General features: G+C 41.5%; 1 protein-coding gene across 1 annotated transcript; it reads left to right on the top strand.

Annotated features, from left to right (window-relative positions):
• Positions 1-475: 475 nt before the first annotated feature.
• Positions 476-16,748, top strand: LOC117525351 (zinc finger and BTB domain-containing protein 11-like). The gene is made up of 4 exons (XM_034187186.1): positions 476-1,572; positions 11,695-11,768; positions 11,866-12,094; positions 16,495-16,748. The coding sequence occupies exons 1-4, from the start codon at positions 1,239-1,241 to the stop codon at positions 16,746-16,748; spliced, it is 891 nt and encodes a 296-aa protein (XP_034043077.1). The 5' UTR covers positions 476-1,238.
• Positions 16,749-19,332: the final 2,584 nt, after the last annotated feature.

Here is a 19,332-nt window from a genome sequence, read left to right as displayed (position 1 = left end):
GTAGAGACCTTAACCTGTACCGGGCCATATCTGGCCCCTGTTTGACACCATATCTAATTAACACTTCAGTTTGCTGATAATTTTTTCCCTACTCATCTATGAAAATTACCTAAATAAAATATTTATCTAAATAAATAAATACAATGACTGAATTTTCGTAGTTGTGTTGCCATTAAATTTCAGGCTGAGAAATATCACGTAGCATTTCAGGTCACTTGTATCCCTCTAGGCAACAATGGCGGTTAAGATAATATTGGTTTATTATTTTTGAATATTTCTTAGTGACTGAATATGAGTAAAATAAATGCTGGAACAGATTAGAACACACGGGGTGGATCTTTAACTTGTACAGCAAGTCAGGTAAATTAGGCATCGCGTGCGAGCAACCAACCTTGATGTTCGAAGAAGGTGAAAAGCAAGCGGATTGACAGCCATTCCAACCAATCAGATTCCGCGTGGCGGAGGCTCTTTAAAGCTTCTGCTAATGGTCTTTGTGTGAAGGCGGGGAGGACGCGCCGCTGTTTGGCTGCTGATTAGCAACAAACAAGGTTACGAGTTTAAAAAAGACCGGATTTTTACGATGATATGACGGGATTTGCGTCAACCACAGCGGTATGAAGTGTGTCATGTGCTCGGTAGGAGCTCGTTGGCCCGCTTTGGACGGCATCTGGAGGTGATTTTTTTGGCCAATACTTGGCGCTGGTGGCGGAGCTAAAGCTCGCTTTTCGGTGGCTCGAGCGGCGATGCTGCCGAGTTGCTAGCTGCGTCATCATGTTGCTTCCGACTCGAGTTGGCGGAAATAGATCTCAAGTTAACGCCGGAGGTGAAGCCGCCTGCCGTCGTTTGGCTCCGGAGGCCGCTGCCGACCCCTGAAGCACCCCGAAGGAGGGCTGAGGAGGAGCCGGGGGAGGCTGGCGCCCAAACCCGCCGCTCCTGAATTTATTATCTCCACTCGGACGGACAGCGGAGTAAATAATTTTTAAGTAGTAGCAGAAGATTGTTGCCCAACTCTGGTGATTATTTCGAAGATGTTGCGTGATGATGACCCGTGTGACGGCTCGGTGAGGAGGTGTTGCCGTTAAATGGGGATATTGTTGGTGTAATTTAAGCGGCTAGTTTGTCATCGTCTCCACGTGGACTTTCTGTCGGGACTAACTTTTGCTAGAGAGGCGATTTGTCAAAGTGAAACTCGCCTTATTTTAGAAAACTGAACGCTTTCCGTTCTGATCCGTTTTCCAATGGCTCACAGCAACGCCCCTTACGGCAGCACAGACACGTTTTGCTCGTCCAGACTTTGGTCGGACCTCGGACCGGCAGAGAGGTCTGCAGACAGGAGGAGATTTGGGGATTCGGTCGGGCACTCCAAAGGGTGTGGAACTGCCAACTTTGAGGTGATAGACGGGGTGTTGTACCGCAAAAAGCTGGAGAAAGGTTTCGTAAACTACAGGGAGGTTTTGGATGAAGATCGGAGATGTGACGCAATCTCCACCTTCCACCGGAGGCGACCCGGCCAGCGCCACCTGTCCCTGGAGGAGACCTACAAATGTGTGGCTGAGAACTACTGGTGGGAAGGTAGATCCTCACTTCTTCACAGGACACAGCAAACAGGATCGAAGGTGGGTGTTCGGGATTCAAGAAGCACGCAAAAAATTCAAGTTGCTGTCAGATTGTACGTATTTAACCATAGGTGTGCTTTGATCCAGAGTTGGTGGACAAAAACGTATTTTTGGACATGAACTGTTCCCCAGGGCTGGACTTTAGAATGGAATTTGATGCTGAAATTAGAGAGGACCCCGGTAGTGGGGCAGATATATGTAAAATTTCACTGATTGTGCGTTTTATGCTAAAGCCCCCACCCCTTTTTTTTTAATTCAATGCAGTTGTGGTTGGAATGGATTCAGCTTGTAGCATTTAATCAACATCGGCAAGATGTGCCGTTTACCATAAAGCACACAATATTTTACATAAATCTGCCCTGCTATGGAGAATTGACCAAGGTATGCTGCTGCTGGTGGTGGTGTGTTTTTAAATACAAGGAAAGGAGAACCAATTCCTAACTTCTCAGCACATTGGAATCATACGCTTCAAATTCCTCTTACCAATGCCAGTGTACCATCATGTTTTTCCAGAGGAGTCAGAGTTACAAAATTTAATGTAGCTATGTCAGACATGACCTCAAAGTCTGCCTGTAACAACAGATAACACAGATGTGATTTTTTTTTTTTTTAAACATAGACTCAGGCCGATAAGCAGAATTGATCATGAAAATCATCAGTTTTCGCAGGTTAAGCATTTTGCTATGCAATATCCAGCACATAGGTACTTCAGTGTTTACCCCAGGAACAGCAAAGGAAAAAAAAAAAAACGGCCAAGGGGACGCCCACATATCAGTGGATAATAGTGAAGTCACCCCTCTGCAAACTTGCCCCAGGTGAAGTCACCCCACTGTGTTTTGAGTAAAGTCACCCTACTCCAGTAATGCAATATTTCAGTTATATGTTGATGTAATACATTATTTATACACACCAGTGACATAATGCACTGTTCAAGTTTTGTTCGTGAGATGATGTTAAGGTAGGGAAATGTAATTGTCAGGTAAAAAGCCCATTGACTGGAGAAGCAGGGAGCACTGCCCAGTTCTATACATCACACTGGCAGGTCCCTAATTTTAAACTAGTCATTCTTAATTATTTAGAAAAAAAAAAGCATGGATAGCTAGGCCCAAACGGTTATTTGAAACTTTTGAAAGATGGAAACATTATGCAATCAGGAGTGTCAGTGTTACCCAAACTGTGAAGAATAAACACGCACTGTTGAAACTATAGGAGGACCTGTGAAGGATAGCAGTTAGGCTACCCTGAACATTCCCTCCATTGTTAAAACACTGTGCAAACGAGCTCTCAAACTAAGCTTATAAATTTTAATATGCAACGGTGACTTCACCTGGGGCGAGTTCACAGTGGGGTGACTTCACTCTCTACCCATATCGTGTACCTGTAGCACATAGAAGGCTACTTTGTAGAGATGAGGTGGTCACAGGTCAAAATGAGTGTTTTCGTTCTTTTGGCTCAAATAAAATTTAAGGTCTCTGAGTAATTTAATTGCTTATGCCTGTAAACATGGAGGGGAACCCAGAATTGTTTACCTCCGAAGTCTCGTTTGATCTCAGGAGGTTTTGCGACATTTCCTGTCTGACCTGGGAATGTTAGTGAGTGAAATCTGTTCGTGTGTGTTGTGTTGTCTTTACCATGTGCCTGCACACCACACACACTGTACGACCAAAACTGTTGTATCTATGATTTTTTTTTTTTTTTTGATCGGCATGTGTTTGGTCTCTTGGATATCGAAAACCTACAGACAGTTTTAAAATCTTGCCGTGTGACCCAGGCATTACACAGGTACAGGAGTAGTTCTCATTGGATCTGAGGTTAAAGCAGGTGCTTCTGGTCATGTTGGGGTGAAAAGAAATTCACGTACCAACATCAGTTGTTGTGATCAGAGTAGTGAGTTTAGTTGTTTTTGTCTAATCAGTGCTTCACTGTCTATTACTTTAGAAGCTATAGAAACTTGATTCTTGCAAAATTAAAGAGATTTAATATAATATTAATGGCAGCCTGCACAGACAGAATGTTGTGCACTATACATGTTATTTGTTAATGTTTGGGCAGTACACTGGTTATGCCATGTATCAAACAGTCTGTGCTACAGGCCAGTCTTCTTTTGAGTTTTGAAAGGGGACATTTCGGAGTGTTGTTGGACTGAATGAAGATACTGATTTTTGTCCTCAAGATAATATGAACTGTACAGGAGTTAAAATGGCACTGGATAAACATCACTGGCAGTAGACACTGATTGGCTAAACCTGAAGTTGCTCATGAAACCAGTAATTGCAGCCACAAAAGAATTCGTAAAGGACATCTCGCAAAGAAATCATAACAACTTAGATTTAGGCCGTTGGTCACCATCCAATGATACACTGGGATTATTTTGTGCACTTCCGTGACCGGTCTCAAAGTATACGGCATTCACAACAAACAGCTACGGAGACTGCCGAAAACAAAGTACTCGTGGGTGCTCATTTTTCCGACAGCGTTTATGTAGCTTTGAGGAAATGTCCCAGCGCGTTGCTAAATAGAATGTAGCTGCTAACTTTGAGAACGGAGCTGCAGATTAATTGCAGAGTTTGCATATGTGTGATGTCATGTTGTGATAACTGCTAATTTTGATGCAGTCACGGTAAAAGCAGCAGTCGCTCTCTACTGTGAGAAGACTTATTGTGTGTGTGCATGTTTATTAGTCATGAACATAGCCTGTCAAAAATGGTCTGCTAGAGGCTAAGCTTTGTGCACGCTTATAAGTGTTGTCATTGATATAACTGTGAAAAATCTAAGAAACATCTGCGTGATCAGGCAGCCTGAAACACTGGAGAGTCCGGTGTGCATGTACACAGTGGGCGCTATAATGGAGTTAAAGCAATGTGCTCCTCCAGTACAGACAGCAGACTCCACAGACATCAAGATCCAAAATCTGACAGCCTCGGAGTAAAATAAACAAAGCCTACCAGCTCCACTAAGGAGAACAAAATACAAAAGGAAAAAAAAAACTCAACAGGGCACCCACCCACTTGCAGAATGATTTCCAAGATTAAATATGTAAATTCCAAACCATCAATGAAGTCGTCACTCATGGATCACATGCACAATCGCCAGCTGTCCAGGTCCACACCATCAAATAGGTCCCAGCTGGCACAGTCACTGTCAAAGCTTGCCCGTCAAAGCTTGTAAAATCAAGATGTAACTGTTATCTTCCAGTGTACATGCAGTATAAAAACAAGAACAATCAGAGATTTCTGATATTTGCCAATCCGGATCCAGATCCAAAATTTAATAGTCTTCCTCCATACCCTAATGTCTATCTGTGGTGAAAATTTGGTGAGAACCAGAGAAGTAGTTTTGATGTAATCCTTCAAAGACTGTATAAAGTGAAACATGATCCAGAATCTCGATCCGGATCCAGATCACCTCCAAAACTTAATGGAGTCTTCCATGGCCTAATATGTATCTGTTAAAAATTTCATTGAAATCTGTGCAGTAGTTTTGACGTAATCCTGCTAACAGACAGACAAATAAACACAGGTGATTTTATTACATCCTTGGCAGTTGTAATAATTATTAATTTTGACCCTCAAGCTTTTCGCTCTTTGTGAAATAATATTTCGTATGCACAGTAAAACAACTGTAACCATCCAAAATAAAACTTGAGAAATGTGTTGAAATTTCCTTGCTGTGTTTACCAAAAAAAAAAAAAAAAAAAAATCACAGGAAATTTTGGAAGACCTTCAATGAAATTAAAATATTAACTTTCACAGGGGGCTAATAATTTTGTCCCCATCTGTATCTGCTGTTAGTATAGGCCTAAACAGTGTACATTATATGTTATACAAAATTAATTACTTGTGATTTCTCATCATTTTGTATTTCCCACACTATCATTGCCAGCAGCTATGGCTGCAAATGGTATGGCAGTATTTCAGCAGACCCTGCTGTAGCTCTAACGTCATCATCATCAAATTCGCTACCACATGTCAGGGCAACATTCCTGACCATATCTGATAAATCTGAGCCATCACTTTAAAATGAAAGCTCAGAAGCTTCATTATCAGACGTAACAGCATTCGTTTCACTCTTTGTCTGCCATCATAATGTTTCTGTGTTTGCTAAAATGTATGTCACATACCAAGAAATGCAGAGTAAGATGTTTTCCGGAAATGCACCTGCTGATTCGCCGAGCGAGAGGGATAATTAGCAATAAAATACATTAGCGACACTAATTCTTACTGCATGTGCGTGAATAGATTTACAATCATTAATACTTTCATGTTGTGTTGCTAACTGGGACATAAAATAATATGCAACATGTCCTTTAAGTTGACTTGTTCTATAGCCTGGTATTTTATATTTATTGTTGAATTGATGAGGAAAAGCACTTGTCAAGTGTATATCATAATTGATTAATTGAATATCAGTTTGTTTATTCATTTTCTGCATCCTCACGAGATGCCCAAACCACCTCAGCTGGCTCTTTTCGATTTGAAGTACAGCTGCTGCTCCTGGATATTTGAGATTTTCACCCTGTCCCTGAGTGTAAAACCACATACCCACAGAGGAACCTTTATTCTGCTGCTTGTATCTGCAGCCTTGTTCTTTCAGTCACTACCCAAAGCTCATGGCCATCAGGGCTGCATGATATTAGAAAAATGTTCTTTTGAAAATTGATTTTCTTTTTTGGTATTTGTTGTTATGAGTGTGTGTGTGTGTGTGTGTGTGTGTGTATGTATGTGTATGTATGTATATACAACCCCTGGCAAAAATTATGGAATCACCGGCCTCGGAGGATGTTCATTCAGTTGTTTAATTTTGTAGAAAAAAAGCAGATCACAGACATGACACAAAACTAAAGTCATTTCAAATGGCAACTTTCTGGCTTTAAGAAACACTATAAGAATCAGGAAAAAAAATTGTGGCAGTCTGTAACGGTTACTTTTTTAGACCAAGCAGAGGGGAAAAAAATATGGAATCATGAAAAACAAAAGAACGCTCCAACACATCACTAGTATTTTGTTGCACCACCTCTGGCTTTTATAACAGCTTGCAGTCTCTGAGGCATGGACTTAATGAGTGACAAACAGTACTCTTCATCAATCTGGCTCCAACTTTCTCTGATTGCTGTTGCCAGATCAGCTTTGCAGGTTGGAGCCTTGTCATGGACCATTTTCTTCAACTTCCATCAAAGATTTTCAATTGGATTAAGATCCGGACTATTTGCAGGCCATGACATTGACCCTATGTGTCTTTTTGCAAGGAATGTTTTCACAGTTTTTGCTCTATGGCAAGATGCATTATCATCTTGAAAAATGATTTCATCATCCCCAAACATCCTTTCAATTGATGGGATAAGAAAAGTGTCCAAAATATCAACGTAAACTTGTGCATTTATTGATGATGTAATGACAGCCATCTCCCCAGTGCCTTTACCTGACATGCAGCCCCATATCATCAAAGACTGTGGAAATTTACATGTTCTCTTCAGGCAGTCATCTTTATAAATCTCATTGGAACGGCACCAAACAAAAGTTCCAGCATCATCATCTTGCCCAATGCAGATTCAAGATTCATCACTGAATATGACTTTCATCCAGTCATCCACAGTCCACGATTGCTTTTCCTTAGCCCATTGTAACCTTGTTTTTTTCTGTTTGTGTTAATGATGGCTTTCGTTTAGCTTTTCTGTATGTAAATCCAATTTCCTTTAGGCGGTTTCTTACAGTTCGGTCACAGACGTTGACTCCAGGTTCCTCCCATTCATTCCTCATTTGTTTTGTTGTGCATTTTCGATTTTTGAGACATATTGCTTTAAGTTTTCTGTCTTGACGCTTTGATGTCTTCCTTGGTCTACCAGTATGTTTGCCTTTAACAACCTTCCCATGTTGTTTGTATTTGGTCCAGAGTTTAGACACAGCTGACTGTGAACAACCAACATCTTTTGCAACATTGCGTGATGATTTACCCTCTTAAGAGTTTGATAATTCTCTCCTTTGTTTCAATTGACATCTCTCGTGTTGGAGCCATGATTCATGTCGGTCCACTTGGTGCAACAGCTCTCCAAGGTGTGATCACTCCTTTTTTAGATGCAGACTAACAAGCAGATCTGATTTGATGCAGGTGTTAGTTTTGGGGATGAAAATTTACAGGGTGATTCCATAATTTATTCCTCAGAATTGAGTGATTCCATTTTTTTTTCCCTCTGCTTGGTCTAAAAAAGTAACCGTTACTGACTGCCACGATTTTTTTTCCATGATTTCTTATAGTGTTTCTTAAAGCCAGAAAGTTGCCATTTGAAATGACTTTAGTTTTGTGTCATGTCTGTGAACTGCTTTTTTTCTACAAAATTAAACAACTGAATGAACATCCTCCGAGGCCGGTGATTCCATAATTTTTGCCAGGGGTTGTATGTGTATGTGTATATGTATGTATATATGTATACGTATACATCCATCCATATACATATATGTATATGGATGGATTTCGGTGAAGATTCTGTCGGCTCACCGAGCGGCCATCGACGGGCTGGAACGACCAGATCATTTCTAAACTGAACGCTGTGTTGATTCGGGACATCGTGTGACTACCACAGAAATGGCAAGAGAGCTGGACATAGCACTTTTGTGGCACATTCCACTGTTACAGGAGATTTTGTAATGAAAGACGTGCAGAGGATTTCGCGCGTCGGCACGGAGCCGCTCATTGCGCGCAACAAAAAAACACCTCTGTGTTGGAAACCATTCAGAAGATTCAGATGGCTTTTGATGGTTTTTCAGTCGAGTGAGTATCCGAGAAATTGTTTAACAGCTGGGCATGTTCCAACTTGTCCTGTGAGACTTCCAACACGGAGGTGTTGTTTGTCCAGCGGCTGTGAGCAGCTGCGTCCCGATGCGCGAATCCGTCCGCACATTTTTCATTACAAAATCTCCTTTAACAGTGGAATGTGCTGATCCCGACCTCTTCTGAAACTTCTCTGCTAGTCACACGATGTCCTGCATCAACAGAGCCTTAAATTTGGAAGTGATCTGCTCATTCTAGCCTGTCGATGGCCGCTCAGGGCGCGGTGCGCCCTCCGCCGCCGTGGGCCATTTTTAATCCAGTTTTAATGGTCCTTAATCCGTGTGATACCGACAGAATCTTCACTGAAATCCATCTGAATCTTTCGAATGGTTTCCAACTGGCTGTCTCTAACAGTTTCTGAAAAAAAATTCATGGAGCAAAGCGGCAGCCTCTCAGCCATTTCACTGACAATAAAAATCTGACGAGGGGGGTGGACCAATGCTCACTCAAAGCCTGCCCACAGGCGAATGATGCAACCGACAGGCGTGAAAAAACTCGCGCATGCGCACGAAGGTTCAAGCTTGTCTGATGCAAGCGCACATGATTCAAATCCATATAGTTTTTGAAAAAAATAAAAAGGTCGGATACTTTTCTAACAGACCTCGTATATCAAGTTGTCAGCGCAAAATGACAAAATTGTCCAGTGTGCATGTTTCAGATTTAGACGTCATATTTTCCTAGAGGTCCCAGCAATTTCCTCAATTACTCGTCTGGGCAACAGTTGTAATAATGTACACAACTGCCGTTGCTCAACAAGCTGCCAGTTCTGGCTCTTTGTTACAGTCTGACCCAGTTGTACAGGTGCTGGTCATATAATTAGAATATCATGAAAAAGTTGACTTATTTCAGTAATTCTATTCAAAAAGTGAAACTTGTATATTCTATTCATTCATTACACACAGACTGATATATTTCAGATGTTTATTTCTTTTAATTTTGATGATTATAACTGACAACTAATGAAAACTCCAAATTCAGTATCTCAAAAAAATTGAATATTGTAAAAAGGTTCAATATTGAAGACACCTGGTGGCACACTCTAATCAGCTAATTAACTCAAAACATCTGCAAAGGCCATTAACTGATCTCTCAGTCTACTTCTGTAGGCTACACAATCATGGGGAAAACTGCTGACTTGATGTCTTGCCTGGGCTAAAGACATAAAGGACTGGACTGCTGCTGAGTGGTCCAAAGTTATGTTCTCTGATGAAAGTAAATTTGTATTTCCTTTGGAAATCAAGGTCCCAGAGTCTGGAGGAAGAAAGAGGCACAGAATCCATGTTGCTTGAGGTCCAGTGTAAAGTTTCCACAGTCAGTGATGGTTTGGGGCCATGTCATCTGCTGGTGTTGGTCCACTGTGTTTTCTGAGGTCCAAGGTCAACGCAGCCGTCTACCAGGAAGTTGTAGAGCACTTCATGCTTCCTGCTGCTGACCAACTTTATGGAGATGCAGATTTCATTTTCCAACAGGACTTGGCACCTGCACATAGTGCCAAAGCTACCAGTACCTGGTTTAATCATCATGGTATCCCTGTTCTTAATTGGCCAAAAACTTGCCTGACCTTAACCCCATAGAAAATATATGGGGTATATTAAAGAGGAAGATGCGACACGCCAGACCCAACAATGCAGAAGAGCTGAATGCCACTATCAGAGCAATCTGGGCGCTCATACCACCTGAGCAGTTCCACAGACTGATTGACTCCATGCCGTGCCGCATTGCTGCAGTAACTCAGGCAAAAGGAGCCCCAAGTACATATTGAGTGCTGTACATGCTCATACTTTTCAGTTGGCCAGCATTTCTAGAAATCCTTTTTTTTTTTTTTTTGTATTGGTCATAAGTAATATTCTAATTTTCTGTGATGCTGAATTTGGGATTTTCATTAGTTGTCAGTTATAATCATCAAAATTAAAAGAAATAAACATTTGAAATATATTGGTCTGTGTGTAATGAATTAATATACAAGTTTCACTCTTTGAATGGAATTACTGAAATAAATCAACTTTTTCATGATATTCTAATTATATGACCAGCACCTGTATTTTTGGGTACTGCTTTCAAAAATTTGTGGGATGGGGTTTGGACTACCAGTGTGTGATCCACACTGCCTGTGTTATTTTGTGTAAGGATAAGCTAACAAGCGCTGGGATTGTCTGGGGAGATAACCTGTAGTAGGTTGACATCCTGTCCAGAGGAAGTTGTAGGCACTCATCCACTTGGTGTCCCCCCCGCACTCCCCACCCAAAAAACAAAAACTACAAACCACACACACAACACACCCACCTCACCCCTACCCCTGGCTCAGTCGGAACAGCTACAGAACTCCATAAAGAACAGTGGTGAACAGTGACAGATGTAAGTTCAGTCTGGCAACACCTGTAGTTCCTTAAATACGAAATAAAGGTTTTTCTTTATGGAAAAACATCCCAATAGAGCCTCTCATTGTATATTTAATTTTCTCCAGTTTTATAAAAAAAAAAAACATGGTTTCTTTTAACCATTGTGAGATAGAGGGACAGTTCGCTGATTTCCAACAAAAAAAAAATGGTCCGTCTCGCTAACAAAGATACAAACGCTACACTATCCTTCTGTTTGGGGTTAATGAAACAGAACTATCAGGGATCCCAAATATAGCTACCAGTGGGCATGGATGCAGAGTGATTCCAAGAACTTTTGACATAATACCAAAAAAAAAAATTATGCAGGTTAGGACAAAGGAAGAATATATGACTTAAATGGCAAAGGGAGCTATGACATCTATCACACTTGTCTGTCTGGGAAAATATTTCAGAATCTCTTGATTTAGAAAAAATGAACCCTAAAGCTTTAAATTGGAATATCAGAATGCCTTATCTCAAAAGTGTTACACGTGGTAATGGATTGCTGGATCTGTATTGAGGTCATTGTCTAAATTTTGTGGACTTTTCATCTTTCAACAGCCACATGTTCATTAAAACACATTCTTTAGTTTTGTGTAATACTGCTAGTAAACAAAAGTTCAAACATCCTAAGGAGATAATGAAGGAAAACAGAAACCGAGTTCTGACTTGTCCCCATGTCATCTTATCTGCGTCTGAGGAGAGAACTCATTTTCTCTTTGTGGTCACTTTTGAGTACAGCCACGCACTAATGATTGAATCAACAACAAAACAGCTTTTACACTGACGTCAATGAAGACTCAAATATGGCCCTTGTTTTCTTTTGTTTTACCTGTTGTTTATGGTGTTACCATAATCCATTGTTTTCATCACAGGGATGTACTTCCAGATCAGAGACTTTGTCCTGTGTTGTCAGGAATGCCGGAACCAACATATCAAGAAATCAAATGTAAGTGCTGTTCGTTTTGTGTCTCCCGCCCTGTAAATTGCACAATTTATGTCACACTTGATTGGGATTACTCTGTTCACACATTTCTGTGTCTCAGGAATTGGGCGGCAGAACATGTGTGTCAAAGACTGTGTCGTCACACAGTGCTGATGTATTGAGCAAATTGAGAAGTCAGCGGGAGGCGGGGCTTTTCTGTGACATTACCTTAAGGACCAGCGGGAAATCGTACACGGCCCACAAAGCTGTCCTGGCAGCCGTCAGCGACCACTTCCAGGAAATCTTTACAGAGACGGACTCCAGCAGCAAGCCAGACATCGATCTCACTGGTAAGACCAAAGTCCACTGCCAGAGTCCAAACAGATGCTAAGAAAACATCACAGTGTGGGGTCTCAGTTTTCTTTGAATTTTTATCTCTGAAGTGTCTCCAAATAAGTGTAGAAGTAGTTTATACCCCCACCACCACCACTGGATCATTTCCACAGCAAATGTCATAAGAACCTGTCCATTTCTTCTTGAAATATCATGTATGTTGTGACAGGCAGACAAACAAACATTTCATCTGTCCTTCTCTACTAGTTAGCATAATAGCGTAGAATAAGAGTTATATTTAACAGAAGTTACTAGCTTATCTTTTTAACAGCTATATTTGTTTAGCTAAGTAACGGTGTTCACACAACACAATATTTAAAAGGCATTTCAGTGTTGCCTCAAGATGCCCTCATGCTCAGTTTTCTTTGCTTTCAGAATTCAAACACTTGAATTTTGGTGTCTCAGCCCAAAACCTTCCTCTTAATCAGCACTACTCTTGTGCTTCACTGAACCCAAACATACTGTTTATTTACTTTCATTTACATACTTTTTTTTGTTGTTTAGATTTGATCAGTTTGACTAGTAATCATTTAAAATAGTTGTGCACGACACCTGTGCACAGCAGCACTTAATCAAATCACTACTTTGTGATTGTCTGACAAGATCAACATGATTACACTTTCAGCCAGCATTTCTTAGTGCTGATCCTCAGGGACCACTGATCTCTCTACGCTCTACTGATACCTGATTGGCTAAGTCTGATGACTACCACCTTCTGAATGTCTGAACACACCTGAGTAGTTAATTTGCTGTGACTACAGCAGGGAGAGATGAACAATGTTCAAGTCGGGGTTCTGTGAGAACCAGGCAGGAGGGTTTGCGAAACAAGGTGCTGCCTCTTCTTTGTTTCAGCATGCACCTACTTACCAAAACACTAATTTAGCCTTAAATGACATACATTACACATGTAATCTTTAAAATGATCTGTATCCTGTAAAAATGTCTATTAATGCCACCTTAAAGATATGCCTGCTCCTGAAATAAAGGTATAAATACTTTTAACAATATGTAAATTGTCACAAATAGATCAGATGACTTAAACAGCTTTTTCACATGGCGCTGATGTCCCATTGTTGTTCATTAGTCCGCAGAGCCATCTTACTTACATGCCGCATGTTCTTGTGAGATTTCATGCATCTACTCCATTATGAAACCTTTATTTAACCATATAAAAACACATAATAGACAAGATAAGCAACAAGACAACAATTAAAATATATAAAATAGAAGCAATTAACAAATGAAACACAGTCTTTCAGTCATAGTAACAATACATTAGTTTAAAAAATGACCGTTTATGATTTAAAACGCAGACAATGTTCAAAAGATTTCCATTGTTGGTTTCATAAAATACAGCGGAAAGTGTTCAGAGAACTTAACCCTGACAATTTCAGTTCAGATTGCAGGACATTCCAAAGAGGCAAGAAAAAGTAAGACTTCTTTCCTGTTTCTGTTGGAACACGGGGTACAAAAAAATACATAATTTGAGCGTAGAGCATAACTGCTTTTGGTTTTCCGAAAAGAAACTGGATCAGTAAGTAGGAACCAACCCAATAAGAGCTTTGTAAACCAGTGTCCAGTGTGTATATCACCTTACATTCCAGGAAGGCATGCCAGCATTGGCATACAACTCACAGTGGGTAAGATGGCTACAACCAATGATGAATCTCAGAGCACATTGATACACCAGAGTCGACTGATTGAAGCACACATATACACAACATCACCATAGTCTATCTGAAGCTTCTGAGCTCCGAGGGAGAAACGTGACTTTTTTCTATAAAAGAAACTGAGCTTCACCCTTAATTTGGAGATCAAATGTATAAGATGAACTTTAAAAGAAAGCTCTGTGACAATAATTAATCTCGAATACTTGTAGCTGTGACTAGCCAGGGGTCGAAATGCATTTTTTTTTTTTTTACCTACTTGCACTGGTGCTAGTAACAAAGTTACTTGCACAACCAAAAGTCAGTCTTATATCAACCTTAAAACTCCTCCTCCTGATGTGTCAGACTCTTCCTCTCTGGGGAGAATTTGAGTGGAGAGCAGCAGCAGCAGACGTTTTTTTTTTTTTTTTTTTTTTTTCATGTGCGCGTGCGAATGAATCGTCCGTGAAGATCATTTTATTTATTAACTACATAGATGTATAATAAAACAAATGGTGACTGGTTTATAACACAATTATGACAGAGTTTGAGGGGAGAGAGAGCGAGGCACTACGGAGCCCTGGAAGTGACATCGCAAAATGTTTTGCATGTGGAGAGAATGTGTGCTCGTTTTATGATATTGTGCGTACCTTTTAAGCATCGTTTGAGTAAAACAAGGGCACAATCTGCTTAAACGTGGCCACAATTTATGAAATGTGCACTCAATATTGTCTTGACACATAAATGTTGGCTATTAGCCAACAAACCAGGAGACAGTGGAATACATTTCCCCATTAGAAATGGATCTGGTCAGGGTATATCATGGTTTGGGCACACAAGGACATACAGATAACGCCAGCTGCCCAGCATGATAATATCTGGAGTTTAAGCACATTAAAAAGGATGCTGAGGGCGAAGCATCTCCCCCTCATGAGTATAACAATTTAACTCATGTTATGGAGTTCATTTTGAACGAAAGGAAAACGTGCATGTTTTAAGTCGAGGGCTCAATTAAAGAAAAACGTGCGCACGAGTTATCACGGCCAGGAAAACGTGCATGTTTTAATTTGTGGGCTCAATTAAAGGAAAACGTGCACACAAATTATCATGGCCAGAAAAAATATCACTTTAAGTGACCTCTCCCGGGTTCTGTAAAGGAACCGCAGCGGCAGCCAGTTTTTTTTACGTGCACGCGCAAACAAATCGTCCGTGAAGATAATTTTATTTACTATACAGATGTATAATAAAGCAAATGGTGACTGGTTTATAACACAATGATGACACAGTTTGAGGGCTGAGAGAGAGAGGAACCGCGGCGGCAGGCAGTTTTTTTTCTTTTCTTTGTTTACATGTATGCACGCGAACACAACAAATAGACCACAGCAACTCGCTCCGTGTGTGAGAGTCATAAAATGCAGGGAAGACAAAGACAACACACTGGAAATTGTTTTTTTTCCTTATTTATTCTTTTATTGGTTCATTCTACTGGTGCTTATAGTTGATAAAACTTGGATAAAGATATTTGCACCAGTGCTAGTGCAGTATAAAATTACATGCACTGCTCAATAATATGTGGACAAACTAGCATGTACTATTTCGACCTCTGCTAGCTCAAGAGTTTTACCTTGAGCAGTTTTGATTAATGGTATATTCTGAGGAAATGGGTGAATTTGGGGGAAAAAAAACATTTAAGATTTTTCAAACATTGAAGAATAGTTTCAATTTCTCTAGACGGGTCTGCACGGCATCAAAGGTGGACTTGCAGAAATTCAAGTGCCTGTGTAAATGAGTTTGAACAACAAATAAATTACAGCCTCATCTTCATAAAGATTTTATAGGCATTGATAGGTTTGCACACTGATCAGTAATGTAAATTGTGAACAAAATGGGTCCTAAAACTGAGCTTTGAGGTACACTTTTGTGACTTTAAGGTGAAACTAATGCCTGCCACCTGATCGCACTGCATCCTACTTTCCAGTGCATACAGGATTGCCAAACATACAGGATAAGCTAACCTCGAACAAGATTCTCTCAGTAAAAATACAAGAAGAAACCATTTTTAAATGCTCCATTGTCACCTCAGATTTTCAAAAGTGTTAAGCAGTGAAAGGTCCCATCACTATCAGTGTTCTCCTCGTACTCCATTTTTTTTCAGAGAGCGAGAAGGAAACACTTGCCGAGGTTGAGAAATGCTGATAAAGGCAACAACGTCCACTTTACAGGGTGACTGGATAAAGTAACATTTTACCAGATGGTAATGGTTTACTTTCCATGTCAGACTGAACAGTCTCGCCAAAGTTTTTAGGTAATTCTACCAACAACCAACAAATAGATATTGGTGAAACACTAAAACACTGTCTGATTAGTGAAGGTAATAACTGTTAATAGAGAAGCAGCAAAAAGGTTGTCAACCTTCACTGTCTGACAGTTCTAATACCAACTGAACAGAAACGATGCTGTTCATAAATCCATCCAGTTTGACTTTTAAATTGTTCTTGAAAGACATTTTCAGGGGAATTAAACACAAGTATGGTGAATGAAAAACTGAAACAGGATGAGATGTATACATTCATAGAAAATACCTCATACTTGATATTGACATGGTCTCTTCTTTGGGTTTACGTGTGTTCTTCCATAATTATGTTGTCGCTGTCCAATTGATGAATCGGGGTTGTACACACTGAATTAAAAAAATGTATTTTACTTTGCAGGTTTCAGAGAGGAGAGCCTTCTGTCTCTGCTAGATTTCTCCTACTCTTCCACTCTGTCCGTTCATCAGGAGGATTTACCTGAAGTCATCACCATGGCCCGTCACCTTGGTATGTGGCCGGCAGTGGAAGCCTGTTCTGCACTCATGAAGGAGCAAGAACGGCAGTCACAGCTGTCTACCAGGATGGAAAGTTCAAGTCGTGATCTTCACCATCAACAGAGGGAAGGCAAAAAGAAAGAGGACGTTGGAGGATAAAGCACACAAACAGTTTCAGTCAGAAATAATGCTAGATACTTCTGATCCACCGTTAAAACAAAGTCCAAGGCATAGTTTGCGTAACACGCTGACACCCCAAGGCCATAATGGGCTTCCTGTGAGTCCCTCACACAGGATGAAGCTCATGGATTTCAAATCTCCCTCCTCCAAGAAAGCTACCATCTCCCAAAATTCTGTGGCATCCCCACGCTCACAGAATTACCCACCTTTAATGCCATCAAATACCCGGCTTCTTCGCTCCACTCCTGGGGCTTCACAGGAAGTTCAGAGGTTGCTGCCCATGCCGGAGACCCCTCGTCGAAAGAGAGACCTCACACCGTCACCCGGCTTTCACGCAGCGTTCGATCAAGGCCTGGAGCTGTGTGTAGCCCTAACAGGGTGAAGCAAGAAGTCAATCAGGTTGGAGAGGATGAAGAGGATTATGCCCGAGCACAGGAGAAGTACAAGTTGATGAATGTCCTGGGGCTACAGCGGACTGCTCTGCTGCCCCAGACCAGAAGACCTGATTGGCTGGAGACAGAAGAAACGGCTGAGGAAGTTGAAAGCCAACAACTATTCACTGACAAAGCGACGTAAACCACGCCTCGCTACACCAGGGGTAGCATATGGAGATGTACCACTGGCGCTGCCTCTTTGCAGTCCCGTAACCACTCGCTTCCTCAGCAGGACTGTGAAAGCCAAAACCGCTGGTGCAGGCAGCACGGAGCAGATTACGGCAAAAAGGCGAAGCATCATCCTGCGACACATCCCGCCAAGCGACAGGAGCATGAGAAGTAAGGGAGGGTTACCAGACATACTCCAGCCTCCATCCAGGCTGTCCTTCAGGGGGAAGGACATGAGACGCTCGGTGAGGAAGGGTGATAGTGCTCAAATTCCTGCGCAGCAGCCTCTGCACCGTGGAAGCACCAAAACTCTGAGGAACAAAGTCACAATCAAAGTAGAACCAGCTGATTGCTCGATCTCAGGTCGCCCTTTTCCATCAAGCATCAACATGGTCACACACCGCGTAAGCCTCTATCCTCACTGACATCACGGGCCAGAAACAAGGTTGGCGTGGAGAATGTTAGAACACTGCGCTACAACCGCTGCCGGTCAGCAACAAAAACAAACTCAGACGGTACGCTACAAGGGAGGTGGGGAAAATGAAGTGTAAGACCAGTGTGGAGAGGAAGAAGTCAGGGAGCCAGGGGCCGAAGGCCACAGACGGTAGACTGAGAATTAAGGATCAGGAATCTGGCGAGCTCCAAATATTAGACCACACACCTCCGCCGTCCCTCTACAGCCACCCTTTGTACAAAGCCATTAAAGAAGAGCCTCTAGAACCTCTGCCAGTTGTCGGATCTTTCTCCGATCCTTCATCTCCGGACTTGGGGAAGCGCCAGAGCAAACCCCCCATCAAGTTACTGGACTCTGGCTTTCTGTTTAGCTTCTGTAGACCAACAGGGGGGCCCATGGCAGGCCTGAAGAAAGAGGAGGAGAGTGTGGATATCTGCTTGACCCGCTCTGTATCACAAATGGGGCAGAACTTTGGAGCAGAAGAGTCCCAGCACAGAGCGCTGAGAACCAGAGCGCCAGCCACCCTGTCACCGGTGAAGAGGGAAGAGAGATGCGAGTCAAAGCAAAGTTCAGAGGTCAAGGCCAGAGTCCCAAAATGCCAAGCTTCGCCTAACCAAACCTAAAGTGTCAAGGGTCACACAGCTTACTCCAAAGGTAGATTCATTTCAAGTTTGTGAATGTAGACAGCAACTGTGCAAGTCAGCTTTCTTTGGAGAAACTTTTAGAATCTCAGAAGGACAAAGAAGCTCTAAATGTGGAATGTTAGGTTTTTATTGCCTTGATGGTGTCATCATCTTGGCCACCACCTTTCTATATATTAAAAGTGGTGCGTGCGTACGTGTGTATGATATGACTACAAAGTCGATCATCGACCTTCGGCTCAGGGTGTCCTGGTGCCACGTGCACTTATGGACACCCCTTGTGCTCGAACATGGTGTTCGTGATGGACAAACTGTGACTAGCACAGAAGTCCAACAACTGAACGCCACTTGGGTTCAGATCGTTTAAAAACGGAGATGTTTAAATGTTTAGAAAAATGATGTTTAAAATATGACAAAAGATAAAAATAGAAGAATAGAAAGTTCTGTAAAAACATGTTTAAAATTTTTGAAAGGTGTAAAATGTGTGAAAGAATAGAAAGTTCTTTAAAAGCATGTTTAAAATGTTTACAAAGGTTGTAAAATGTGTAAATGCGTAGACAGTTCCTTAAAAACACACAAATACTTTAAAAATGTGTTTAAGATGTGTAAAAAGAAATTGTTTGTATGTGTATCGCTTGGGGGGGGCTGTTCATTTGTTCTCTGATGGGGGAGCTCACTCTCCCACACTTTGAAAACCCCTGTGTTAAATGATTCAGATATTAATGTTTGGTTGCTGTTCTATCTGCTGTAGGTCCCGGGATGGTTCTTTCCTGGCTGTGTCTTCCACAGACGGCTACTGTTCCTTCCTGTCTTTTGCTCCTGGTGAGCTGGGCACTCCCTTGAAGGAGCCCCCCACCTTGGAGGTG

This window comes from Thalassophryne amazonica, chromosome 14, assembly GCF_902500255.1.
Source record: "Thalassophryne amazonica chromosome 14, fThaAma1.1, whole genome shotgun sequence".
Lineage (NCBI taxonomy): Eukaryota > Metazoa > Chordata > Actinopteri > Batrachoidiformes > Batrachoididae > Thalassophryne > Thalassophryne amazonica.
Note: the sequence above shows the minus strand (reverse complement) of the source record. Positions and strands in the feature narration are given on the sequence as shown.

Bases quoted from the DNA above. Each gene is read 5' to 3' on its own strand.
- LOC117525351 (XM_034187186.1), top strand. From the start codon at position 1,239: ATGGCTCACAGCAACGCCCCTTACGGCAGCACAGACACGTTTTGCTCG. The intron at 1,573-11,694 runs GTAGATCCTCAC...TTTTCATCACAG, and splicing joins TGAGAACTACTGGTGGGAAG to GGATGTACTTCCAGATCAGA. The intron at 12,095-16,494 runs GTAAGACCAAAG...TTTACTTTGCAG, and splicing joins GCCAGACATCGATCTCACTG to GTTTCAGAGAGGAGAGCCTT.